At 46.2% G+C, this 22161-nt stretch overlaps 2 protein-coding genes across 2 annotated transcripts in view; one reads left to right on the top strand and one right to left on the bottom strand.

Moving 5' to 3' along the window:
- The first annotated feature begins 3121 nt into the window (after positions 1 to 3121).
- On the top strand, positions 3122 to 4507 carry ascl1a (achaete-scute family bHLH transcription factor 1a). Its single transcript, XM_040150005.1, has 2 exons — positions 3122 to 3740; positions 3857 to 4507. Exon 1 carries the CDS (start codon positions 3122 to 3124, stop codon positions 3725 to 3727), a length of 606 nt encoding a protein of 201 aa, XP_040005939.1. The 3' UTR covers positions 3728 to 3740; positions 3857 to 4507.
- Positions 4508 to 6105: 1598 nt separating this feature from the next.
- LOC120801970 overlaps positions 6106 to 22161 on the bottom strand; it is a 39631-nt gene continuing 23575 nt past the window's right edge. Inside the window, exons 7-11 of the mRNA XM_040149365.1 lie at positions 13785 to 13855; positions 13121 to 13231; positions 12936 to 13033; positions 9376 to 9445; positions 6106 to 8413 (exon numbers count right to left, since the gene is read on the bottom strand). Of these exons, the coding sequence (XP_040005299.1) occupies positions 8162 to 8413; positions 9376 to 9445; positions 12936 to 13033; positions 13121 to 13231; positions 13785 to 13855 (602 nt within the window). The 3' untranslated portion in view covers positions 6106 to 8161. The remainder of the gene's footprint in view (positions 8414 to 9375; positions 9446 to 12935; positions 13034 to 13120; positions 13232 to 13784; positions 13856 to 22161) is intronic.

Consider the following 22161-nt stretch of genomic DNA (forward strand, 5'->3'; position numbering starts at 1 on the left):
TATAAGATAATTGTCAGATTTGCTGAACCTTTTTGTTTTTATTTCTTTTTCTTCTTTTGTGTTTTTTATTTACCATTTAACCCCTGTCACATTTCCACTTTTATTGTTTGGCATTTAACGGGGGGGGGGGTGTATTTTCCTCCCAGCAATAAGTGCCACTGTGGTCCTCTAGAGGGCGCTGCTCTATTACAACTTTCCGTGAGAGAAAACAGCCGAGGGGCAAGAGGGAGGAGACGTCCACGCAAATATCTCAGAGGAGGCAGAAGTCCATTACTGAAATCATTGTTTTTATAAAGTTAATGTAACTGTGTGGGTGGCCGAATTGTATAATTTGTTTTGCCCCCCCCTCATTTTTGTCATCAATCATTTATTTCTCCTGACTTAAGTACATTTTCTTCTTACATTGCATTCATATGTCAACCATTCGTAGGTTTATAAAGACGCATATGCTTGTGCCATTTCTGCGTGAATGGCGTGAAAACCCAGTGGACGGTCGGTCACAGAGAGGCTCACTCTGCCGTAACTTTTAGTGTAACCCTAGTCCCTGTTGGGTTAAGTTTCTGAACGTCTCCCCTCACATTTGTAGGGGTCTACGAGTGATGCAGTTTTCGTACATTCAAGTTCATATCCTCAGTCTCAGTTTATGTTTATGTACAAAATGTAAAATGCCACAGTTTCATTCGTGTCAAGTCTTGCATCAGAGTGTCTCCTATTAGGATACTATAAAAAAACTTTTTGGACATGTCTGTTTTGTGTGATGAGAGTTGAGAGTAAGTGCTTTAAAAGTCTGCAGCAAGGTTAAACATGAGTGTTTAAACATATGGCCATTGCCATTGGTGCACCTGCTGAACGTCGACAAAACGTTTTTTAATGACACACAAATTGAAAGATAATCCCCTACCTCACACACAGAGATTATCATGGGTGCTTGTGAGTTTTTGTTTTTATTATCTCCCGGCCAGCGAACACTCCCCAAAGAGAGGAGAGAATACAGAAAGTGGTTAAATGGGAACTAGGGCGTCCAAATGTCGTATTAATTATTACAGTCGGCCATGACTGGAAAGCCCCTCAAGCAAAGTGATCGCCCTCCCAGCCTCTGGGAGACCACCACCACCACCACCACCACTGGCAGCAGCAGCAGCAGCAGCAGCAGCAGAGAGGGAGACGGAGAGAGTCCTCACAAAGCGCTAATTGGACTGTGGAAGTACACTGACAGGGCATGGATAGGTTTCAGAAAGCCTGGCGATGGCGAAGGGGTGCGGGGGGAGGCTGAATAGAACCCACGCTTCTTTTCTAAACTCTCTTGCTGGGCCCAAAAAAAAAAAAGAAAAAAAAAAAAAAAAAAGGGGGGGGGGGGGGGGGTAAGAGGGGGAGGGAAAGAAAAGAAAGTATTGGTGGTGGTGGGGGGTGGGGGCTGCAAACCTGATTCTGAATGCCACTGCCAACGCAGAAAAATTGCACAGTTTATTACAATCCCCTCCTCAGCGCACAGAAATAAAGAGAAAGAGGAGGGGAGGGGAAGTCATTTGCACGCACGCACGCACACGCACGCAAACAAACACACACACACACACACACACACACACACACACGCACACACGCACACGCACACACACAGGTTCCACGGGCCGAGAAGAATCCCGGGCGCAAAATACTGAAAACTTGCGCAGAGGAATCAAATCAGAGCTAATTTCTCTCTTTATTTCCCTCTGTTTCACTGCGCGCACGCGCACACAGAGAAAACCAGGGAGCCTATCACAGTTTGGTCCTGGTTTTGTTCCGCGCTGAAAGACGTGTTTTTATCATTCTCCACTTTTCAAAGCGACAGTAATCGACAGAGCACACCGCGTCCACGCTACTGTAACCACATCGGGTGTATCAAATCATACACAAAGCCTCCTCCAAACGCCCCCCCCCCTCCGCAGATCTGCGCCCCTCCGTTCCGCCTCTGCGAGGGCTGATGATCCGCTCTAATCAAGGTGGAAAAATTCGGCCCCCTGACGCACGACAGTCCCGCAAATGAGCGGCATTCAGACGCGTCGGTAACGTTAACAATAAACAAACCAGACCGTGCCGGAGTCGAAAACGCCACCGGGCGGCTGATTTTCCACGCAGACCCGGTCCGGCGTGAGGTGAGCAGCGCGTTCGGGACGCGGCAGATATCCGGGTGGTTCGCAGCGAGGTGAGCTGTCTTTCAGCACCACAGCTTGGAGCAGAGCTGCAAAAACAAACAAACAAGAAAAGAGGTTTTATTTCTTATTTTGAATTATGACCTCTTTTTTTAATGGTCAACCCTTTTATTCTAGTAAACAGGATGTTTATATTATGAACAAGAATTTCATCAACAGTTCTCTTCTTGAAATAGGAACCACAACCACTATTATTGGTTTGTTTTTTGGTTTCACCTGTTGAAATGAGAACCCAGTTTCCATTACAGACAACCGGAAGTAAGTCATTTCAGCTAAGGGGAAGCCCTTACGTGAGTTTTAACTTTGAAAAAGTTCGTATGAGACGTGAGTTTTCAGAGCAGTCTATATGAGATCGATACATTGGGCTGATACTTGGTCAAAATCATAATTTATTCGCCAGAAGATCCAGAAATGTGATCACATGAGCTTTTTTTAAAATTTCTTTATGTTTGGTCCCCCAGATAATTAAAAATAAACAAACAAAAAAAAAACTGCAAACTTTCCTCTCTGTCGGGCTGCTCACCTACTGACACCCGTGATAGATAGAAAAAGAAAAAAACACACACACCAAAAAAAAAAAAAAACAAAAAAAACTCACCACTGACTGTTTGTTTAGTGCTTCAAGTGGCACGCGTCCGGCGCGCGCGACGCACCGGCACCGGCGCAGGAGCCCAAGGTGGATCCACGCGACCGGAGGGCGTGGCCAGTCCCCCATCCAAACGGATTGAAAAGCAGAGGCGTCTTTCCTCTAGGTCTCAGTGCAGCTTTGAGGAGCGCGCGAGGCAGCAGCCCAGCGGACTGCCCCCACCGAAGCAAGTGCGCGTCAAGCGGCCACACCACGTGAACGGCACGAGCGGGACACACCGCCCCGAGACTTGGTGATTTCTTTATAAGTTTGTGTTGTTTTTTTTTTTTCCCCCCACCCACCGGGAATGGACCTCACAGCGAAGATGGAAATTAACGTCAGCCAGCAGCAGCTCATGCCGCCCGCCTGTTTCTTTTCCGCCGCGGCGGCGGCGCAGAGCGTCCAGCTGAGCCCCTGCGGCGGCAGCCAGGGCAGCGGGAAGTCGGCGTCCAAGCAGCCCAAGAGGCAGCGCTCCTCCTCGCCGGAGCTGCTGCGGTGCAAGCGGAGGCTGAACTTCGCGGGCTTCGGCTACACTCTGCCGCAGCAGCAGCCACACGCGGTGGCCCGGAGGAACGAGAGGGAGCGCAACCGGGTCAAACTGGTCAACAACGGCTTCGCCACCCTGCGGGAGCACGTCCCCAACGGCGCCGCCAACAAGAAGATGAGCAAAGTGGAGACGCTGCGCTCTGCGGTGGAGTACATCCGCGCGCTGCAGCAGCTGCTGGACGAGCATGACGCGGTGAGCGCGGCCTTTCAGTCCGGCGTCCTGTCGCCCACCATGTCGCAGGGATACTCCGCTGACATGAACTCCATGGCAGGTTCTCCGGTGTCGTCCTACTCGTCCGACGAGGGCTCCTACGACCCCCTCAGTCCAGAAGAGCAAGAACTGCTAGACTTCGCCAACTGGTTCTGAGCATCTGTGTGAGGTAAGAATAGACGTGCTGATGCCCAAGTTAATGTCAGACACTATTGTAGATTAAAAAACAAAATTCAAGATAAACACGGTGAACAGTCGCTTAACCTTCTCTCCTTCTCCCCACAGAAATACGGATCGACTCAATTTCCTGTTGTCGTGCGCTTGGGATGGTCCCGGAGGAGGCTGGGTGCCCTCAAGAACAAGATGCACTGTACACGCGTTTTGGTCCTGCGTCCTTAACGCCCGGTCCTCCCAGACTGACTGACTGACGGACGGACGGACAGACAGACAGACAAACACGGCCTTAACGTCCTGAAAACTTGGGGGGGAAAAAAAAAATCAGGCCAGAGATCAGCGCCAAAGGATTAAAAGGAAGACGGGTCTCCTGACAGCGTGGGAATCCGAGCTTCTCTGCATTTGCCCATGACAAACAAACAAACGAAAAAAAAAACAAACCGAAACCCCCTTAAAGTGAATTCACGCTCTTCAGCAAAACATTTAAAAACATTATTTAATGCGTCGCTCTTCAACTATGCTAAATCCAATCACAGAACACCAACCCTTTGGAAAAAAAAACCTCTCAGACGTTTAATTCAGAAAATGCTTCCAAGTCACGGATTTATTCTATAAAATTCTATATCAAACGCTTTTTTGAAATATATTAAGATATTTTTGTATGTAAGAGATTTATAGATGTTTTCTACACATCCTTTTGTATATATTTTGTCTATATAATGCTAAGTTGCTTCTATACCTCCTGCCTATGTAGACGTGTAGTCTATTATTCTCTGGCTCTTCTGTTCCAGAAGGAGTTTGATACTCCGACTTTTTTTTTTTTTTGTTCTAGCACCAATGTGTCTTATTTAATAGCAAAACCATGTTATTGCATTATGTCATGAAGTTCACAATGATCAAAATCTTATGCAGCTATTGTCCAAACAGAGCGCAATGGCCATGCATTGTCTCTTTATACTGCCAGCTCTATATTGTCTTCACATAAACAGATGTTGAAAAGAAAGAAGTCTTATAACCATATTTTCTACACTCTAGTCCAAGAAATAAAATGATTTGCTACTGAAACTACCTTCCATGTCTTATTTTTGGGGTGTATTCGAAGAATGGGTGGACACTTCTGGTTGCACCATCCGATGTCCTCAGAGGGAAATGTGGAGCTAGAACATGAGATACACACTGCAGTGTGGGGACCACTTTTACGCACAATTGCTCACATTTTACGCACGTATATTTCCGTGCTCCTCTTTCGAAATTCCACACACGGTGCCTTGTCAAAGCTTTCAGCCGACAATCCCTCACTAAATCCCTCAATGTTCACCCCCCCCCCCCCTTTGGCTGTATGGACAGTATACAACAGAGATCAAAGTCGTGCAAGCGCAAAAAGCAACTCTGGTATCGCAAGTGGTGGTAAATAGAACTGTCCTCTGGCTATTTCTCAGCATACACACTCCTGAAATTTTAATCTGTAGCCAGACAAGGTGATGTAACACAAGGGTACTGATAAAGTGCTGTTTGTTTCTCTTAAGAAGAGGACTTTAGAGTAAAGAAACACCAGCAAAAAAATCATGATAATTTTCAGAAAACTTACTTGTTTGTTCAGTTAAAGCGTCTTGTCCTTATAGTCTGGTCTGAAAAACGCCCCACTTTTTTCTTTATAATCCACATGCACACATACGGGCTGTAAGTTTGAGAAAGCTCCAAAGTTAGAGCCTTAAGGATAAGTCGCCCCCCCCCCATCGTAGGTTCCCAGTTTCCCAGAATATTTATTTTCAAGGACTGACCTTTTATTAGCCGCTGGAGGGAACGTCGGCGGCATGACTACACTTTAGCTGCCGGCAGTGGATGCTGAGGTGGGTCTTTTGTTTCTGAAAAACGAAGTTTGACAGGTACGGCGGAGGCTGCGAGCGGACGCGTGTCGGGTTTAATGAGTGAATGGGGTTTGTGTGGTGGTCGAGTGGAGACACGGAGCTGAATTGGCTGACGGCGTGTGCCTCCTGACAGCAGCATGCCGCTGAACTCACGACAATCACCACCTGGGAAAACCCTCTGTGTGTGGCTCCAGTTAAGATACTTTAGCTGCTCTTCTTCTTCTTCTTCTTTTCTTTTTTTTGTGTGTGTGTTGTGTTTAGGGTTCATTGTACAAGATGTGCGTGCGCCTCACCAGCTGTTCTCAAACAAGGGTTCATAGACCACCAAGGGGCCCTGAGAGAGAGGGAAACAGGGTCCGTCAAAAAAGGAACAGTGCTGCGACTTTCACAGGAAAATAGTAAAGAACAAGTAATAGTAGGCAACACTTGCAAATGTATTATTATTATTGTTATTATTTACCAGTGACAAAAAGAATTGTGAGACAAAAAGTTGTTTTCTTTGAGTTTAAGACAAGAACTTGTTGACAAACGTTTGCTTATTTAAGACAGCTGTTAAGTATGTCTGGTTCTCAAAAGGCTTATCAAATTAAAAATCTGTTTTTATTCAAAGTGAGTGAAAATTAAAAAAAAGTTAAGCCATTTGTTAAAGGAACAATCCGCCACTACTCCCAAATGGACCCACAGACCTTTTCATGCACAGACTAATGATAGTAAAGACAAGAGAATGCAAAAAAAAATTAAAAATAAAACATCATCAGGAGAAGACAGAGGTGACAACAGAACGACAGGTGATTTTTTTATGATCCAGTAAATTCAGGCAGGAGGAAGGCGTAACAGAAGTATCACAGACAATTTGAGATGATGTGAGGAGCAAAATTGACCAAATGGTGTCACATGAAAGACCAATATATAAGAGAGGTGTTGTCAAACTCAACCTCCACCCAAGTACAGGCCAGTGCACCCATGTGACTCACGTGATACGGGTGAACATGTCCCGTAACGTTAACACGTCTTCCTCGTTTTTCCAGCACAGTAGGAGACCAAACTGGCCCTTGTCAGTTTATTTACTCGCAAACAACCATTGAGGGCTAATATTTCACTTCTACTTTTGCAGAAGTCATGACCAAAATGTGGCACAATGCTGCCGATGCAACAATTTCGACAGTGTAGAGCTGTAAATAAGTTGTTAAAATAAAAAAAGAGTTTGTTCTCGAGACCCCTAACATAACCATTTGGATCATTTTCAAGACTTTGGTCACTTTAATCCTCTCAGAGATGCTCCAGTCATTTAAAAACAATAGAAAAACTACAAGGGAATTTACAGGTAGAAATAATTTCCGCACCTTTTAGCACCAGACTGCATTAAACAGGAACTGCCTCGTCAGGTTCTTGGTCTGCTTCAATTACACGGCTGTGACATTCGCAAAGGTCACAGGAAGATAAGGATGACATTACAGCTGAGAGGACGTCATCCGTTTGATATCAAAGCAGGTTTGAAGTGTTTTTATCAACATCAGAATCTCAAAACGACGTAATCTTAAAGGAAGGTTTAACATTAGCCGGTAGAATTATAGTTTTCTCTTGTGTATTCGGGCTCTACGTGATGGCGTATGCTGCTCACAGGACGTCCCTGATCTAACAGTCCTGGCCCATCACGTCTTCCTCTGTGGCGGTCTGTCAAGTGTGGTATGGACCTCAGGCGAGCACGGCCGTATCTAATGGGCAAAGCTGGGAGCAAAACAGTAGCTCCAACTATATTAGTTGAATATCATCCATCAGTGTGGATAAGGTTTGGTTAGAGGGGGGCCAACAGTCGCGGCTGCTACCTGCTCAAATATTGTTTTGTTTTTTGTTTTTTTAACCCAGAACAATAAGCAGTTGTCGCATCAGCAAAGCTACACAAAGCACAGCCCCCAAAGCAGCGCGTCACAGTCCTTTTCTAAAGACCTTTGAGAGTTTTCAACTGACTCAGCCAATATGCCGGTTCTTCAGTGCCGCTGCAGTGTTGCTCAGCGAGCATCCACAGCTGCAGAAGGTTTCAGGACCATAGACAGCACTTTACAGCTCTATGAAACGCTCCACATGTCTGAGAGGCTCAACAGAAGTCCATTTAAGAATGCCTTTCCTTGTAGTGTGGTCTGTGCACATCTGGAGGGGAGCGGTGTTTGACTTCCAAAAGTCCACAGCAGTCCAGGAGACAAGTCCTCGTCGATGACAACAGGAAATCGACAAAAATAACCATTAAGTATCGTTAGGTTGTCAGTCACATTTGGGAAAGTGCAGCACAAGTGTCGCTCAACCGTTGTCGGCTGGTTTCACTGCAACACTTTCAAACACCTTTAAATGTACGATGAAGCTTTTCTCTGACCTTTGCTGTAAATTATTGTACACCGCGCATTTCCGTCCTTGTTTGTTTGGGTGAACAGCGGAGGCTCCAGTGAGGCGTTTTGTCTCATGGAAGATCAAAAAGTGACTACGGTGCCCTGTTCACGCCCCGCAGCCACGCTGATACCTGAGCCTCGCAGGGCAGACCGAGCGGTGGCTGAGGTCAGAGCTTGCCGGAGTCGTCCAGAGGGTTGGAGATGACGGACTTGTGAATGAGCATGAAGAGGGGCAGGTAGGCCAGGAAGTCCAGCAGGTCCAGCGGGGGAATTTGTTGGAGCTCCAGTCTGATGGCCGCCTCCTGCTCCAGGTGGATCCCGCCGGCCTTCAGCTCCAGAAGCAGCTGCTCTGCGCTGATAAATCCCCGCTGAGCTGCCGCGTCTCCTTGCTGCTCCTCCAGCAGGAACAGGAACAGTTGCTACTCGAGTCACAACAATAGACATAAATATGGTTTTAAAAACAAGGACAACCGGCTCTGGACTTGCTCTCAGCGTGGTTGTGAACGTCTGGGTGGATGCTCATGTGTGAGTATGAGTGTGTTTTTTTGTGTGTTTTTCTCTTTAGGGTAGCCTCAGATTACCTCGGCCTGTTTCTAGTCTTGTTTGAGTGCACCTGTTGGCACGGTTAATGCAGTCTAGGTAATAAGTGTTGGGGGAGAGGGGTGCGGGGCAGGAATAATCCCTCTGGCAATTAGCCCATTCCCCCCGCCAGCTTCTCCAGTTAACAACCCTATCCCTAACAGCTCTGTAATTACACAGCCTCCCCTACCTGGCCGGGGGCTCGGTTTCAACACCCATGGCCACAGGCTTTCATGTTCCTCCTGCCTTTCGGCGGCTCGGGACTTCCTCGCATGAATGAGGGGCCGGGCCCGCTTGTGAGCCGGCCAGCTGGTAAGGCTGGTCCCGGTCCATCTGAGATGATGCCGTGTGTCTCAGGCTGATTACAGGCCCGGGCAGAGTGGACGGCATGTTCACTGCTGGGCACTTTAATGAGATTAGGGCTGTGCTAATCTATGAAAAGGGGAAAGCTCCCTCTCTTTCTCTCTCTGGCCTGCTTTCCTCATTTCTATGCATGAGGGCTGAGTGCCTCTCATAAAAAAAAAAAAAAAAGCTAGCTTTACAAAGCATGCTTTGGAATTGCTCTTCAAAGTGTTTACCAGTATTTATTTCATTTTAATTATACCCGCAGAGCCAGGCTTGAATGTGACTAACGTGAGAGTTAATCTGATGTTGCGTGGAAGTAATCGACTGCACCTTGTGAAAACAAACTCAGGAGCACAGACACGTGGTGTTTTTTGTTTTTTTTTCCAGTGCACTTACTGAGTAAGCCGTCGGACGTTTTAAGACCTTCTGGGAAACAGAAGCCAAGCCTTGACGTTACCTTCGCTTTGAAGAGCCTCACTTCCAGGGAGCGGAGGTCCATGCTGCTGATTAGCGACCGCATGAAGTCACTGTAAGACAGCAGCAGAAATTGCACCGTCAGTCGGTGAACGTTGCCTCTAATGAAAGATCACGGGGACACAGATTTTCAGAGAAAGACTCTAGTGATTTATTTCGGGCATTCTCATGAAGCTTGGGGGGGGGGTCAAAACAGGGGCGGCTCAGGTCAAAACACATCCTGACTCGTAGTCCCTGGTACGCGTCAGGCTGGGTCCTGCGCTTCCCACAATGCAGCTCAACAGCATCTCCCGTTGCATCCCTCCTGTCCGGTGAAGTCCACACCCTTCGGTTTGGGGTTGAAGCCCACAGAGGACATTACACACACGCACACACACACACACCAGTGAAATGATCCTGAAATGCCTTTTACAAGGCTTACATTCGTCCAAACAGGGGGCTGCTGTGAATGGCAATAAAAAAAAAATTAAATTAAATTAAAAAAAAAAAATTAGTAAAGAAATTCAGTCAACTGTGTCAAAAATAGGAGTGTTGGTAAATATTTTTGGCGTCGGGACAGTCTGGTGGTCGTGGCGGGTGATTTTTTTTGGCGGGTCTGTCCCATGCGACGTTGTGTTTGCAGCGATGTGATGGTAAAGTGTTCTGAGCCCATTGTGGTTGCTCACAGTGGCCTGGCTGCCAAACAATGCGTTGGTACACGGGGACATCCCGCCACAGTAACGGATAAAACTGCTCTGGTTTCGGGACAGTGGGTGTGTGTGCGTGTGCGTGCGTGCGTGCGTGCGTGTGTGTGTGCGTGTGTATGGGGGGGGGTCTGCAGTAGGGTGAGCCAGAGGGAGTGGGGCTCGTGTGGAGGAAGCAACCAGAGCGCACTCTGGTGCAATGTGACCACTCGGAGACCAACAAAATCCCGGGCCGCTCGCATGATTAGAGGGAGGCGCTGCCGATTGTGTCGGGACAGACCTCTCCTGTCCCGCGTGTGGCACGGCGACGGCCGTCCCTCCTCTAACGAGCGCCCGGTGCTAATGAGCCCCCTCCTCGCCCGCGCGCTCAGCGGCCTGTCAGGGCGAAGAATGGCCCAAGCGCTAGGGCCATCGAGTGCAGCGCACGCGTGAGTGCTCCCGGCGCCGCGATTGGCCCTCGTCCGCCAACCGCAGTGCAGCCCAGGGGCTTGATGGGGATGAAGCGAGACGGGGCAGCTAATGATCATTAATTGCACTTGGTTTGCGGTAAAAGAGTCCAAATGCTGGTGCGCTAAGGACACTGGCGTGATAATGGCCGGCGTAGACGAGGGGCTGGGGCACCGGTGAAGGACTGCGGGGAGGATAATAGCAGCCTAACCCATTTTTCTTTCGTCCGCCCTCCTCCGGCACCCTGCTGCGGCCAAACTTAGCAGACTTCTCGCTTACGTAATGCGAAACATTTTGGCGGTCTCCTCGTCGGGGAGCTGGTATACAGTGAAGCGCGCGGGGGGGGGGGGGGGGGTTGCGCGCAAGGATCCTCTGACCTAGTTCGAGTTGACAGAATTGAGAGTTGCTTTGGGGGTATTTTAGAGCGCGCCGCGAGTGACGCCGGGTCGGAGGAGGGAGACTCTCGGTGGGTTGGTGGGTCCCGGTTCTGCCGTCTCACGTTTCCCCCTCCGACACCAGCGCTCCCGTGCTCGCTGACTCACTTGGGTCCAGTGAATTTCCAGGAGCCAGGTGACTCATGGTAACCCCCTCGGCGCACGCATGCATGCTCGCGCCGAGCCCAACACAAGCAACGGGGGATGAGAGTGACGATAACAATGACCGCGACGGCTCCGCCGATGCTGTCTGGGAATCCTGCGCGGCGACGCGCTTTCTTGGCAGGCCACGTGACCTGCCCCGAGGGGAATGTGGGCGCTGTGTGAGGTGGACTTGTCGGGGAGCACAATGCTGCGCCCGGGGACAGATGGCCCCGAGTCATGGGCCAAAACAGCACAGCAACAGGGGCTGAGAGGGAGGCAACGAGGAGGCCGGAGAGATGAGAGACATGAGAGGGACGGGAAGTTAAAGTTGAAAATAAAAGAGGGGGGAGGGGGGCAATTAATTCAAGGTAAAACTGGAGGAAACACATGTATAAAACGGTGGGATACACCTCCTCCGATTTCAAAGCCTTGCATGATCAGAAGGGGCTGATTGTGTAACCACTGTTGCAGCTCATTTCTGAGCTAGGATTAGAGACAACAGGATTAACTGAAACAGGTAAGAGGATCACTTTAGTTCAGTTGGGATGAGATGACAGAAGGCCGCTATTGTTTTTCCCCCTTGTTTAGGAGGCAGCATTATGAACGCTGATCTTCTCCCGTCTTACTATTTAAACGGCAAACAGGGGTTTTGTGAAAAGAGCTTTAATATGGACATTCATTATCATTACTATAATTGCCTCTATACAGAGCAGACACCCTGGTCTTTCTGTGCCAGCGAGGCAGCCAGTGTACAGGCCTCCTCTAATACACAACACAAAGGGCTGGCAGTAAATCAGAGGACCCATGACCCTGGCCCTGTCCTTGCTGAGAGGGAGCTCTCACTCCAGGGCGAGGGGCTTTGGGAGCAGGCCTTGACCCTCGGGGACCTCCGGAGTAGGCTTGGCTCCACAAACTCCTGTCTGCAGGAAGCTGTAAACCCCAGGGCAGGCAAAAAAAAAAAAAAAAAAAAGAAGCGCTGTGTGTGGGAATCTGCGGCATATGGGGCATAACGTAGAGTCGCAAGGACGCCGAGCCTGAGTTCAGGTCAGAGTGATGGTCTTCTTTCGGCACAGGGTTCAGTCCAGGGCTGCAGCTGACTCTTACTTTCATTACCGATTCAGCTACAGATTTATTTCTCAATTCATTTTTATTTTTGTCCATAAAATATGAAGAAAATTGTATGTTATAATTTTCCCACGGCCCAGGTTAACGTCCTCAAATGGGTTTTGTCCGACCAGCAGTCCAAAACTCACACATATTCAGTTTAATATCATGTGTGACAAAGAGAGACATCAAATCCTCATGTGAGAATCTGGAACCGGCACAATTTTGGCAATTTTAGCTGAAAAAAACTTACTCATACAATTATCAAAATTGTCGTTGCACCTGTAGTTCAATTTGTTTTTATCTCTGGACTGGGTGTAGGACTCAGTTATGAACAGATAATTGATGAGACGGATCTTTTCAGATTTCATTATTGATTCATTGTTTTAACTATAGTAGTCCGAAAATATTAAAAAAAAAAAAAAAAAAACTTTATCTAGAGCAAGGGGGACATATTCAGAGGTTTTGTTTTGTCCGACCAACAGCCCCAAAACCAAATATATTCAGTTTAAAGTGATATAAATCAAAGAAAAAAATCGCCACATTTGAGAAGCTGAAACTTTGACCCCTAAAGTCATAAAACGTTTGAAGACGCGAGGAGGAGAGGATCAAAGAGAGCCCCACACACGACGACAAAATCGCTGGAACAAACTTGCGTAAGCACTCTTATTCTTATTTATGGGAGGTCAGTGACTCCTCTTCCAGCTTCGTGTCCGCCGACGGTCACTTACTCCATGGTGGCTATCTTCTGTGCCAGGCTAGCAATCACGGCGAAGAGCCTCAGGTCCACGAGCCCATCCGCCACTCTGAAGTCCACCATCTCCAGGATCTGAGAAAGAGTTGACAGCCAAGGGTGTGACAGCGGCGTACGTGTGATTTTTTTTTTTTTATGCGTACCGATGCAGCAGAAGCTGACCCTGTAGACGTAGATCTCCTCCTCGTCAGACAGCAGCTCTGGAGGGATGATGTCTTTAAGAGCGAGGAGAACCTGAAGGCAGGAGATGTAGCCGTCACCGTCACAGTCCTCCTGCAGAGAAACACCATCATCATCGTCAACATCGTCGTCATCATTGTCTAGATTAGTGATTCCCAACCTTTTTTGGGCTCGTGACCCTTTAAAAGAAGTCACCTGCGACCCCTCACCACAAGTAGACGTCAGTGTGAACAGTCTGACTTTTCACGACTTTTGCTGCATTCAAATGATTTTCATTGGTAAAAGTGTTCGTTGTTTCAGAAGTTGATATTTCCTGGTTTTTCTAGTCTTCTGTGATTGTAAATTGAATGACGTTTAGACTTTTGGTGGGACGAAACAACTAATTTAAATACGTCAGCTCTGGTTCCGGGAAGCTGAAGGACATTTTTTTTACTATCTCCTGAAAATTTGTAGACCAGACGATTCATCGATTAATTACATTTTAAGAAAATAAATGCCAGATTGATCAATAAAAACAGTCATTAGTTGCAGCCCCATCGTCGCCATTGATATTGTTAGAGAAAAATCTATTCTTAATGGAGAGAGCAACATCTTACAGTAAAAGAGAATCCCCCAATATAAAGGGTTTAAATGCCTTTTCACTTACTGCTTCAAAAGCTCTTTTGTACTCGTCCAGCTTCTCCTGACTGAAAATGCAATATTTTGCCAAAAAGTCGACTGGAAGGAGAAGAGAAGAAAACAAAGACAAAGTTTAGAGTCTGCAGAATCTGAATTCTCGGTAGTTCCTGACTGCACGAGACCAAAACTTCCGTCTGTAAAATGGGGGATTTCTTTTATGCGTTACATTTTTTTTACCATGTATGAGAGTGATTTCCATCATGTAACAACAGGAGGCTGCTCTGTGTGTGCGGAGTGGATCAGAGCAATATTTCTCTCCTGTGGTCGCACTGGGGTCATTGGGGGGGGACAAAACAGGGCGAGTGGTTCACAGGGCATCCAGTTGGCCTACAGTGGAGGGGTTAGAGTGACACTTGGCTGCTTGGACTTGTTTTAAATACAGAACGTGAGAGGAACAGATGCTGGAGAACCATGAAATACACAACATTATTCTGCTCTACCAGGAAAAAGGCATTTACTGTGATTGGATATCTTGTGGCAAATGAATGAACCATAATAGTGACCGAGACAGAGACCAGGTTTGACATCCAATTAGAACTGAGAAAATCAATTGATTTGTTGATTAATTGATTACTTGTTCCCATTTTTTCTACCAAAAAATGCCAGAAATTCTCTGGTACCAGCCTCTCAAATAACGGCATGTGCTGCTTTTTCTGATTTTACGTGATAGAAAACTGAATCTGTGGATTTTAGACTGTCAGTCAGACAAAACAAGACACCTGAAGACGTCCCTGTGGCCTCCTTTTACACTGTTTTTTGATATTTTATGGACCAAACAACTAATTGATTAATCAAGAAAATAATTGGCAGATTAAATCCTTTGTGAAAATAACTTAGTTGCAGTCCTACATGTAAATTTAGTAAAACCTTAGCTCATATTTGTGCCTTTTTAAAGTTGAAACTTTTACTCTGATCATTATTATTATTATTATTATTATTATTTACAAACCATAGAAATAAGCAGCTGTTTTAGAAAAAAATCTGGAAGTAAAACTCATGACTTTGTGACTTTTTCTTTTCATAATCCTCAAAGATTCCTCTAAAAAAAAAAGACGATTAACTGATGTTTACGACAAAAACAGTTCACTTCACTGTCATCATAGCAAAAGTCTGAAATATAAAAATGATGACCACATGAGGGGCACAAACTGAGGGTAACCACACCCATGAATATTTCAGTAGGCAAATTTGGGAGGGAGCGAGACCTGGAAAAAAAAAAAAGGGGAGGGGGGGTAGAAAATGGGGGCTTTTAAGCTGCTGCCACTTCAATTTAGGAGATGAGAATGAGTCTACTGAATAATGGATCTATTCATTGGTTTGGAGAAGAAAGAGGAGCAACAGAGTTGATATCAGTCTGGACTTAAACCCCTGGACCTCTGGGGTTTCTCCGCAATAGCAGGGGGGCTGTTTGAATCTGCCATTTATCAGCTTAGGCCTAATCAAAACCAGGCCTTCCGCAGCCTCGTCCTTTCACATGCAAAATGTTACATTCGTATCTAGTCAAGTTGACTTGTTAAAGCTTGATTGATCAAAAAAAATCTGCAGGCTGGCCTCGCGCATCTGTTTGCAAATATCTGCGATGAGGAGAGGCTGCGGGACGAGGATCTGGAGTCACACACGCAGCCGCTGCCCGGCCTCCATGAGACCAGGCGGGGATTTAAAGTCCGCTCTCTTCAAAAGACAAACGCATTCACACGGTGGCTGGATCAGTGCACTCGTCAATCCGTTAAAGTGAAATGGCAGCTTGTTCAGCGGGGCCAGCTGAGGTAGAGGTTCCGCAACCATCTGAAGGAGCGCTGGCAGTTGACCTGTGGTGACTTTAGTGAGTCCAGCAACACAGATGCAACGATTTTTAAAAAACAAAAACAAAAAAAAAACACTGGTTTATTCTGCTCTGTACTCATTGATAAGAACCATCCAGTTGTGTCCGCGGCGAGGTTTTAAATCCATCATTATCTCATCTGACTCTCACTTTAGCTCCACTACACTTCATACATTCATACACGGTAAAAATCCCTGGGTTAGAAATGGACCCAGCCTGGGTCAATATAACAACAACTTTACCCAGTACCCACTAGAACTGGGTAAAGTACTTGTGGGTACCAGCACTGGGTCGGTTTTTAACCCCGTGATGTTTAGTGTCTATATTGTACTTCTTTTGCCGACTGAGATGTCACATAATAAGCAGAAAATAACATACACTTTCACATGATTACTCGTGATAACCAGCTGCATTACTATAAATTAAGATGCCTCAAAATATGCAATAATACTGTTCTAGTTTGTAGTAGGAAAGCATTTTGGTGCAGCACCACCTGGACTAGCTACAACCAGTGTTGGAATTCAACAAAGTACATTTGTTCAAGTAGTGTAACTAAGTACAGTTTTGAGGTACTTTGAGTGAATTTTTTCACGATTTATTTCGTACTGCAGCTCCACTACATTCCATACTGCATCCTAGGTTTTGCTTCTTTTACAGCCGTAGTTACTCTGCGGTTGGAGAGTTTACTTGATAAATATGTGAAAACAACACAGTATTACATGATAGGCCTATGATAAACGGATGGTATCGGTACACAAATGTCGGTTTTGCCATGGGCCAAGCGACCGAAGTCCGTGGCTAACACTAAACTTTGTGTAGGAAACAGTATGAGACCATTTGTGGTCACAAATGGGGCTACGTGTGGCCATAGGGGAGATGCACACTTTATCTGCAGGTTGAATAAGATCGAACTGTCAGTGGCATTTTCATATATAACGTGTTGCAGCTCGAGACACAGGACAGTGTTGTAGGGCTAAGAAGAAAGGAGGGTTTGAGGGGTAAACAGTGATCTTTGGTTGTACTGGAGAAAACAGTGGCCAAAAAGAGGTGAAATTATTATTTTGAGGAAAATACATCATAAAATAAGAAAACATTTTACACTGTGTCCTATGGTCTACAAAGTGATGTTGAGTCATTACGATAGACTGTGGCAAAAACGCAGAGAAAATGCTGGTCAGTGAATCCGAGTGAAAGTGGGTTCAACCTCAGCATCAGCCCTGACCATAGCCTTGCTTGTTCTTATCTGCACTGCTGCTCTCTCCGCTGCCGTGTACAACACACACACACACGCGCGCGCGCACGGTGCAGTGGTGCTGGAGGAGGTCGGGGGGTCCCTGGCTGAGGGGAGCTCCGTCAGGGAATCAGCCGGACAAAAGGTTCAGTGGAGTGAGAGATTGAGGGAGGAAGCGAGGGCGGGTGGAGGAGCGGGACAAAGCCAAGGCAGTAAAGCCTCCTGCCTGATAGCCTTATCTGATTCCACTCCAGCGCTTGATGGCTTTTTTTTCACCCTGCCTTTAAAGCGCACAGGTTGTGCTTTTGGTGTGAAGCCTAGCAGAAAATGTTAATCAAGAGAGGGACTGTGTGGAGAAAGGCGAGAGAAAGGGGAGAGTCACTCCGTTGAGGCCATAATCTGTAATGAGAGCGAGGCGATTCAGTTGCAATTGAGTGAGGAAGAATGGGGCCATGATGATGATGAGCAGGGAGGTTCGCTCTTTCACTAGGGTTTGTTTTTCTGTTTTGTTCCTTTCTCTTGCAGAGTCACTGCTCGCGCACCGGTCCGCAGGCCGCGAGCAGCCGCAGGTCACAACTCATTTAACACGCACTTGGACGTCAATTTCAACGTCTGACAGCTGACAGATGAAAAACGCTGCTGACTGCTCATCTGACAACTATTGGTGCTCATCTGTGTATGATTTATATTTCCTACGCAGCTTGTGGGGCCGCGTATCAAACCTTAGCGCCTTTTGCTACTGGCCGAAATGTGTCTGTGGCACAGAGCCTCGAAAACCGCCGGGTACCGAAAGCTGGCATCGAACATCTGGCCAGATTCATACTCCTGTTTATTTATTTATTGATCAGATATTTCCTTATTTAAATCCTACTTTTAAATCCTAATTTTGGAATTGTGTATATCGCTGGTCTTTGTTTTGACTTGTTTTCTTATTTAGTCAAAATTACAATTTCCCAAAAGAGGAAATTTTAGTTTGATTTATTTTTTCCGCCACGACAGCGTCCCCGACATTAATGTTCTTCAGTGGGCCTCGGTTGCAACAGACAATAGGGGTACTGTAATTTAATTTGTCCAATATTTGAGGGACTAAAGATAGTTTTTAGTATCACTTCAAATCCAATGTGCACACAGAGAGTCAAGAGCCTCGGGACTGATGCTGTCAACTACTGCTTGGACCCATCTGTGACTTAAGTACTTTCTACGTTACGCTTTTACGTTAGTCACTCAGTGTCATGATTTGGATTAAGCCATGGAGTAATGTACAAAATGTCGAGGTTATGAGACTTCTCATCGTTGTGAGTTTTGACAGGCTGATGTCTCACCAGCGCTACGTGGCCTTTGTGAAATGGGGACCCCCCCATTACACTGTTCTCACAAATGTATCCAAAACTGGTTTTATCTTCTTTTGGAAATGTGGATAAATGTTCACAATAGCTGAAATAGCTCATATTTCACAACACAAAACACATTATGATTTGAATTTCCGCTGAACTTCAAATCATAATTTTGCTGATTTAGACTTTAGTCTTTCATTTAGGCAAAGTTGTTGTACGGCTGCTTGTGTTCAGACAACATTTCACATTTGAAAAGTTCAGTTTCTTTTAAAATACAAAAAGGGTTTTATAAAAAAAACAACAAAAAAAACGTGCTTACATTCCTCAAGGTAACAGCAAAATACGGTTTGGTTATCTCTATACTGTTACTCAGCTACTGTATTTCCATTGTTATTGAAAATTCTTAAATCATATCCACTTAACTTATAATAAAACACAGTTTACTAATATGGAGTTGCATAAAAAGCACCTCTATAACTTAATAAACAGTGATAGACACACACACACACACACAGACACACACACTCAAACACACACACAGGCATCTATTGTGTTTTTAACTTGTTTGTTGCTCTCTTTCCCGCCTAATCCCAGACTTTTGTCTTTGCTCATCATCAACACTGTATAAAGTCTCCCATAATTCATTTAACAAAGGTCACATTCAGCGGCTGAGAGTAGGTGACCCCCTTTTTAGTAGCAGGAGAATGTCAGGGTGCAGCATGCCCCACATATACAGCCCTAAAATAGGTGATTAAGAGCGCGAATTTAGAGCAAATAGCATTCACACACACAAACGCAAACACACGCAGGCACAGATAAACAGTCTTAACCGATCTCTAACTGCACAGAGTCTACGAAAAATAGGTTTATGGGATGTGTTGGGTTTAAGCTCTTAAAATATGCAATGATCCTGTAAATCAACCGCCTCAACGGGAGGAGACGGAGCCATAAAACATCAAGTGTGGCGCTGCAAGATAAGGAGGTGAGAGGCCCTTGCGCCAAAGCAGCCCTGCAAGCCAGGCCAAGCGTATCATTTCACAATAGTTTAGAACGAGGTATTGTTTATGGCTTTTGTAAAGGCTCCGTATCAGAGGTAAAGATCGAAATCTTGTCTGATAAAAGTGTTGACCTGCAGGAGGGGCAGTAGAGGGGACTGCGCGGGTTTTCACATCGATAAAGCCGTCGTGTGTGCAAGTGAAGAGCAGACTTCATGTGGCCTGAGCTACTGTAGCTTTTACAACTGTGCACTTTCCTTCCGTTTGGACGAAAAAGCATGAAAAGTAAAAGGCAGTCATGTAGTGGTAATAAACTCTAGCTGTGTTGGCATCAATCAATAAAGTAAATTATATTTTTTAAATTCAAATTTCCAATTTACCTTACGTTAGTTTGATGCTGTGATATACCAGAAATGTATGCCATACAGATTTAACAGAGCCTATCACGCTTAAGGGATTAAGATTAAAGGATAAGTAAAGTGAATCCCTCGTTAACAGTAACACTGTATGCTAACTTCACATTCCCAGCGGTAATGCTCACCATCACATGTCGCGGTCACTGATGACCGCGAAGTTTAGGCGAGGGTTAGGGTCACGATGCCCGTCAACATTTTGACGATGCAACCCATGAGTACCCAGTAGTGATTACTTAATTATTACATGAGTGCTCAGTGCTCACGGGTCGGACCGCACACACCTTCGAAAACCCGGCCTTCGTTTTAACCTCAACTTACACACCCGTAGAGTTTCGCGACCGCGTCTTGCACGGTTGTGACACGGCCCACGCCCGCTTGAGAAGACGAGGAGAAGCTCCCACCGACCTCCATACACTGAATGAAGGTGGACGAAACCTCGGCAGAGACAATCCAAAGAGAGTCCCGAAACAGAGGCAGGGACACCGAACGGTCCCGCACGGATTCAAACTACCACCGAACGTCGCCGCTGACTTTGTGGTCGCATCATCTGATCTGCCTGGTGGTGAGTTGGATCAGATGGTGGTGGTGGTGGGGGGGGCTACCGGACAGACCCGGTAAACCCAAACGTGTTGTGAGGGTGAGCTGGGAACGCCTGGCTGAGGCCCCCGTCAGCGAGGTCTTCACCCCCCAGCCCCGGAAGAATTTTATCATGCATCCCGGGTGAGGCTGGGGACATGGAACCAGAGTGGGCCATGTTCAGGGCTAATGAATGTCTTCTCAATAGTCAGCATTAGTTACTTTTAACCACGACTTAATGGTAACCAAGTAGTTTTAGTTGCCTAAACTTAAGTGGCAGTTGACAAACAAATGCCTAAGCCATTTTTGGAATGGTCATAGCTTTTTCCTTTGGATTTTTAGAAGGCAATAACAGAAACAAACTATTTTGTCAGTCACTACGGAAGAACCACAATTTTACAAATAGTGAGGCCCGATGCAGCAGTATTCAGTAATATCCAGCGTGCTCCACCAGCGTTGTAAAAAACAGTCTTTTCAGGGCAGAATTTGACAACATGTGCTGGTTTCGCCATAGACAGAGGGATAGTTTTTCATTTTATGTACACCTGTTGTCTGAGATGGTGATTTATTTTCTATCCATTAAGCATAACCGTACGGTGGGTTTTCCAGGCAATGACAATCGCTGGTTTGTTTAAAATGACCTGCGTTCACGTTTGTGGTCATGTGAATTGTGGCTGTCCTCCCACAGAAGCAAAAGGTACAAGAAGCGTGGCATTGTTATAGAGCCGCTAAAAGCATTATGCCTTGACGCCAGAGACTTTGGTTCACTTCCCATCTCCTATCAATGGTCAGCACTGGTTTCTCTTTACCATTGACAAAAAAAAAATCTGTTTTATCTTTTAGGTTGGAGGTCTTTTTGGAAAGAGCAGTCCTCAGATTTACAAATACTGAGGCCCCGAGCAGCAGGATTCAGTGATAATCAGAGTGTTGCACCAGCGTGGTAAAAAAAAAAAAAAAAAAGAACTCTTTTCAGGCTGGACTTTGGCAACATGCGCAGGGTTGCTCTCGAGTGGGTACTACAATGTAAAAGAGGGTGACAGTATTTGGCAGCATTCTCCAGCAGGAGCTGTTGTTGCTCAATGAAAACCCGACTCCTCCTCCCACACTTTCTCCCAAAAAGACCGAGGAGTTTGTGTTTGTGTGTGTGTGTGTGTGTGTGTATGAGCTGAGGGGGGTTAAAGCTTTGGTAGGAAAACAAACAAAGACACACGTAGTGGCCACACTCCTGTCTCTGGCTGCACGCCATCGGCCTCACCACAAACCACAACTTACGCTTTCCACAAACACACACACACACACACGGTGTGTCACAAACACACACACACACACACACACGCATATGCTCAATCAGCTCCTTCCGCAGATCCACACTGATATCCCCCCAGAGTCCAAATCATCTGCTGTATTGCGGTACCAGATCTCTAGAGATAACCTCACAAAGCAAAATCATCCGCTATTATTGCCTTGCCGCTCCTTGACATTGTGCCATTAATAAGGCCATTGTGGAGGGCGCTCTCTGTTTGGACACCGTATAATAGACTCTTTGACAGATTTACTTTGCTCTCTCTCCCTCTACCCCTTCCTTTTTCTCTCTCTCGTGAATAAAGCGGGCATATTCCACGCTGCCGCTCATCAATAGGCGAGCTGTTTGTTCGCCCAGTCATTCTGGACTGATGGTAAATACATAGAGGTATTCCAGACCAGAGGCTGAGCAAACAGGGGTTACATAAAGGCACTGTACCCGAACGCCCACTGTGGACATCCTCCTGCACAAACACACACAAATTCATAAACACCTCACATTGTCTCTTTAACCTCCCTCCATCTCTCTTTGAAGCAACTGGTCTCTCTTGTTAAGTCCAGAGGCTGTATTTTTCTATTCCTTTTTTTGCTCAGTCACTGAGTTTGAAAACACGTAGGCTTGATCTCCGCCCACAGGTAGAAGACAGCAATAGAGGCCGCTGGTGTTGG

Source organism: Xiphias gladius, chromosome 2 (genome assembly GCF_016859285.1).
Source record: "Xiphias gladius isolate SHS-SW01 ecotype Sanya breed wild chromosome 2, ASM1685928v1, whole genome shotgun sequence".
Classification (NCBI taxonomy): domain Eukaryota; kingdom Metazoa; phylum Chordata; class Actinopteri; order Istiophoriformes; family Xiphiidae; genus Xiphias; species Xiphias gladius.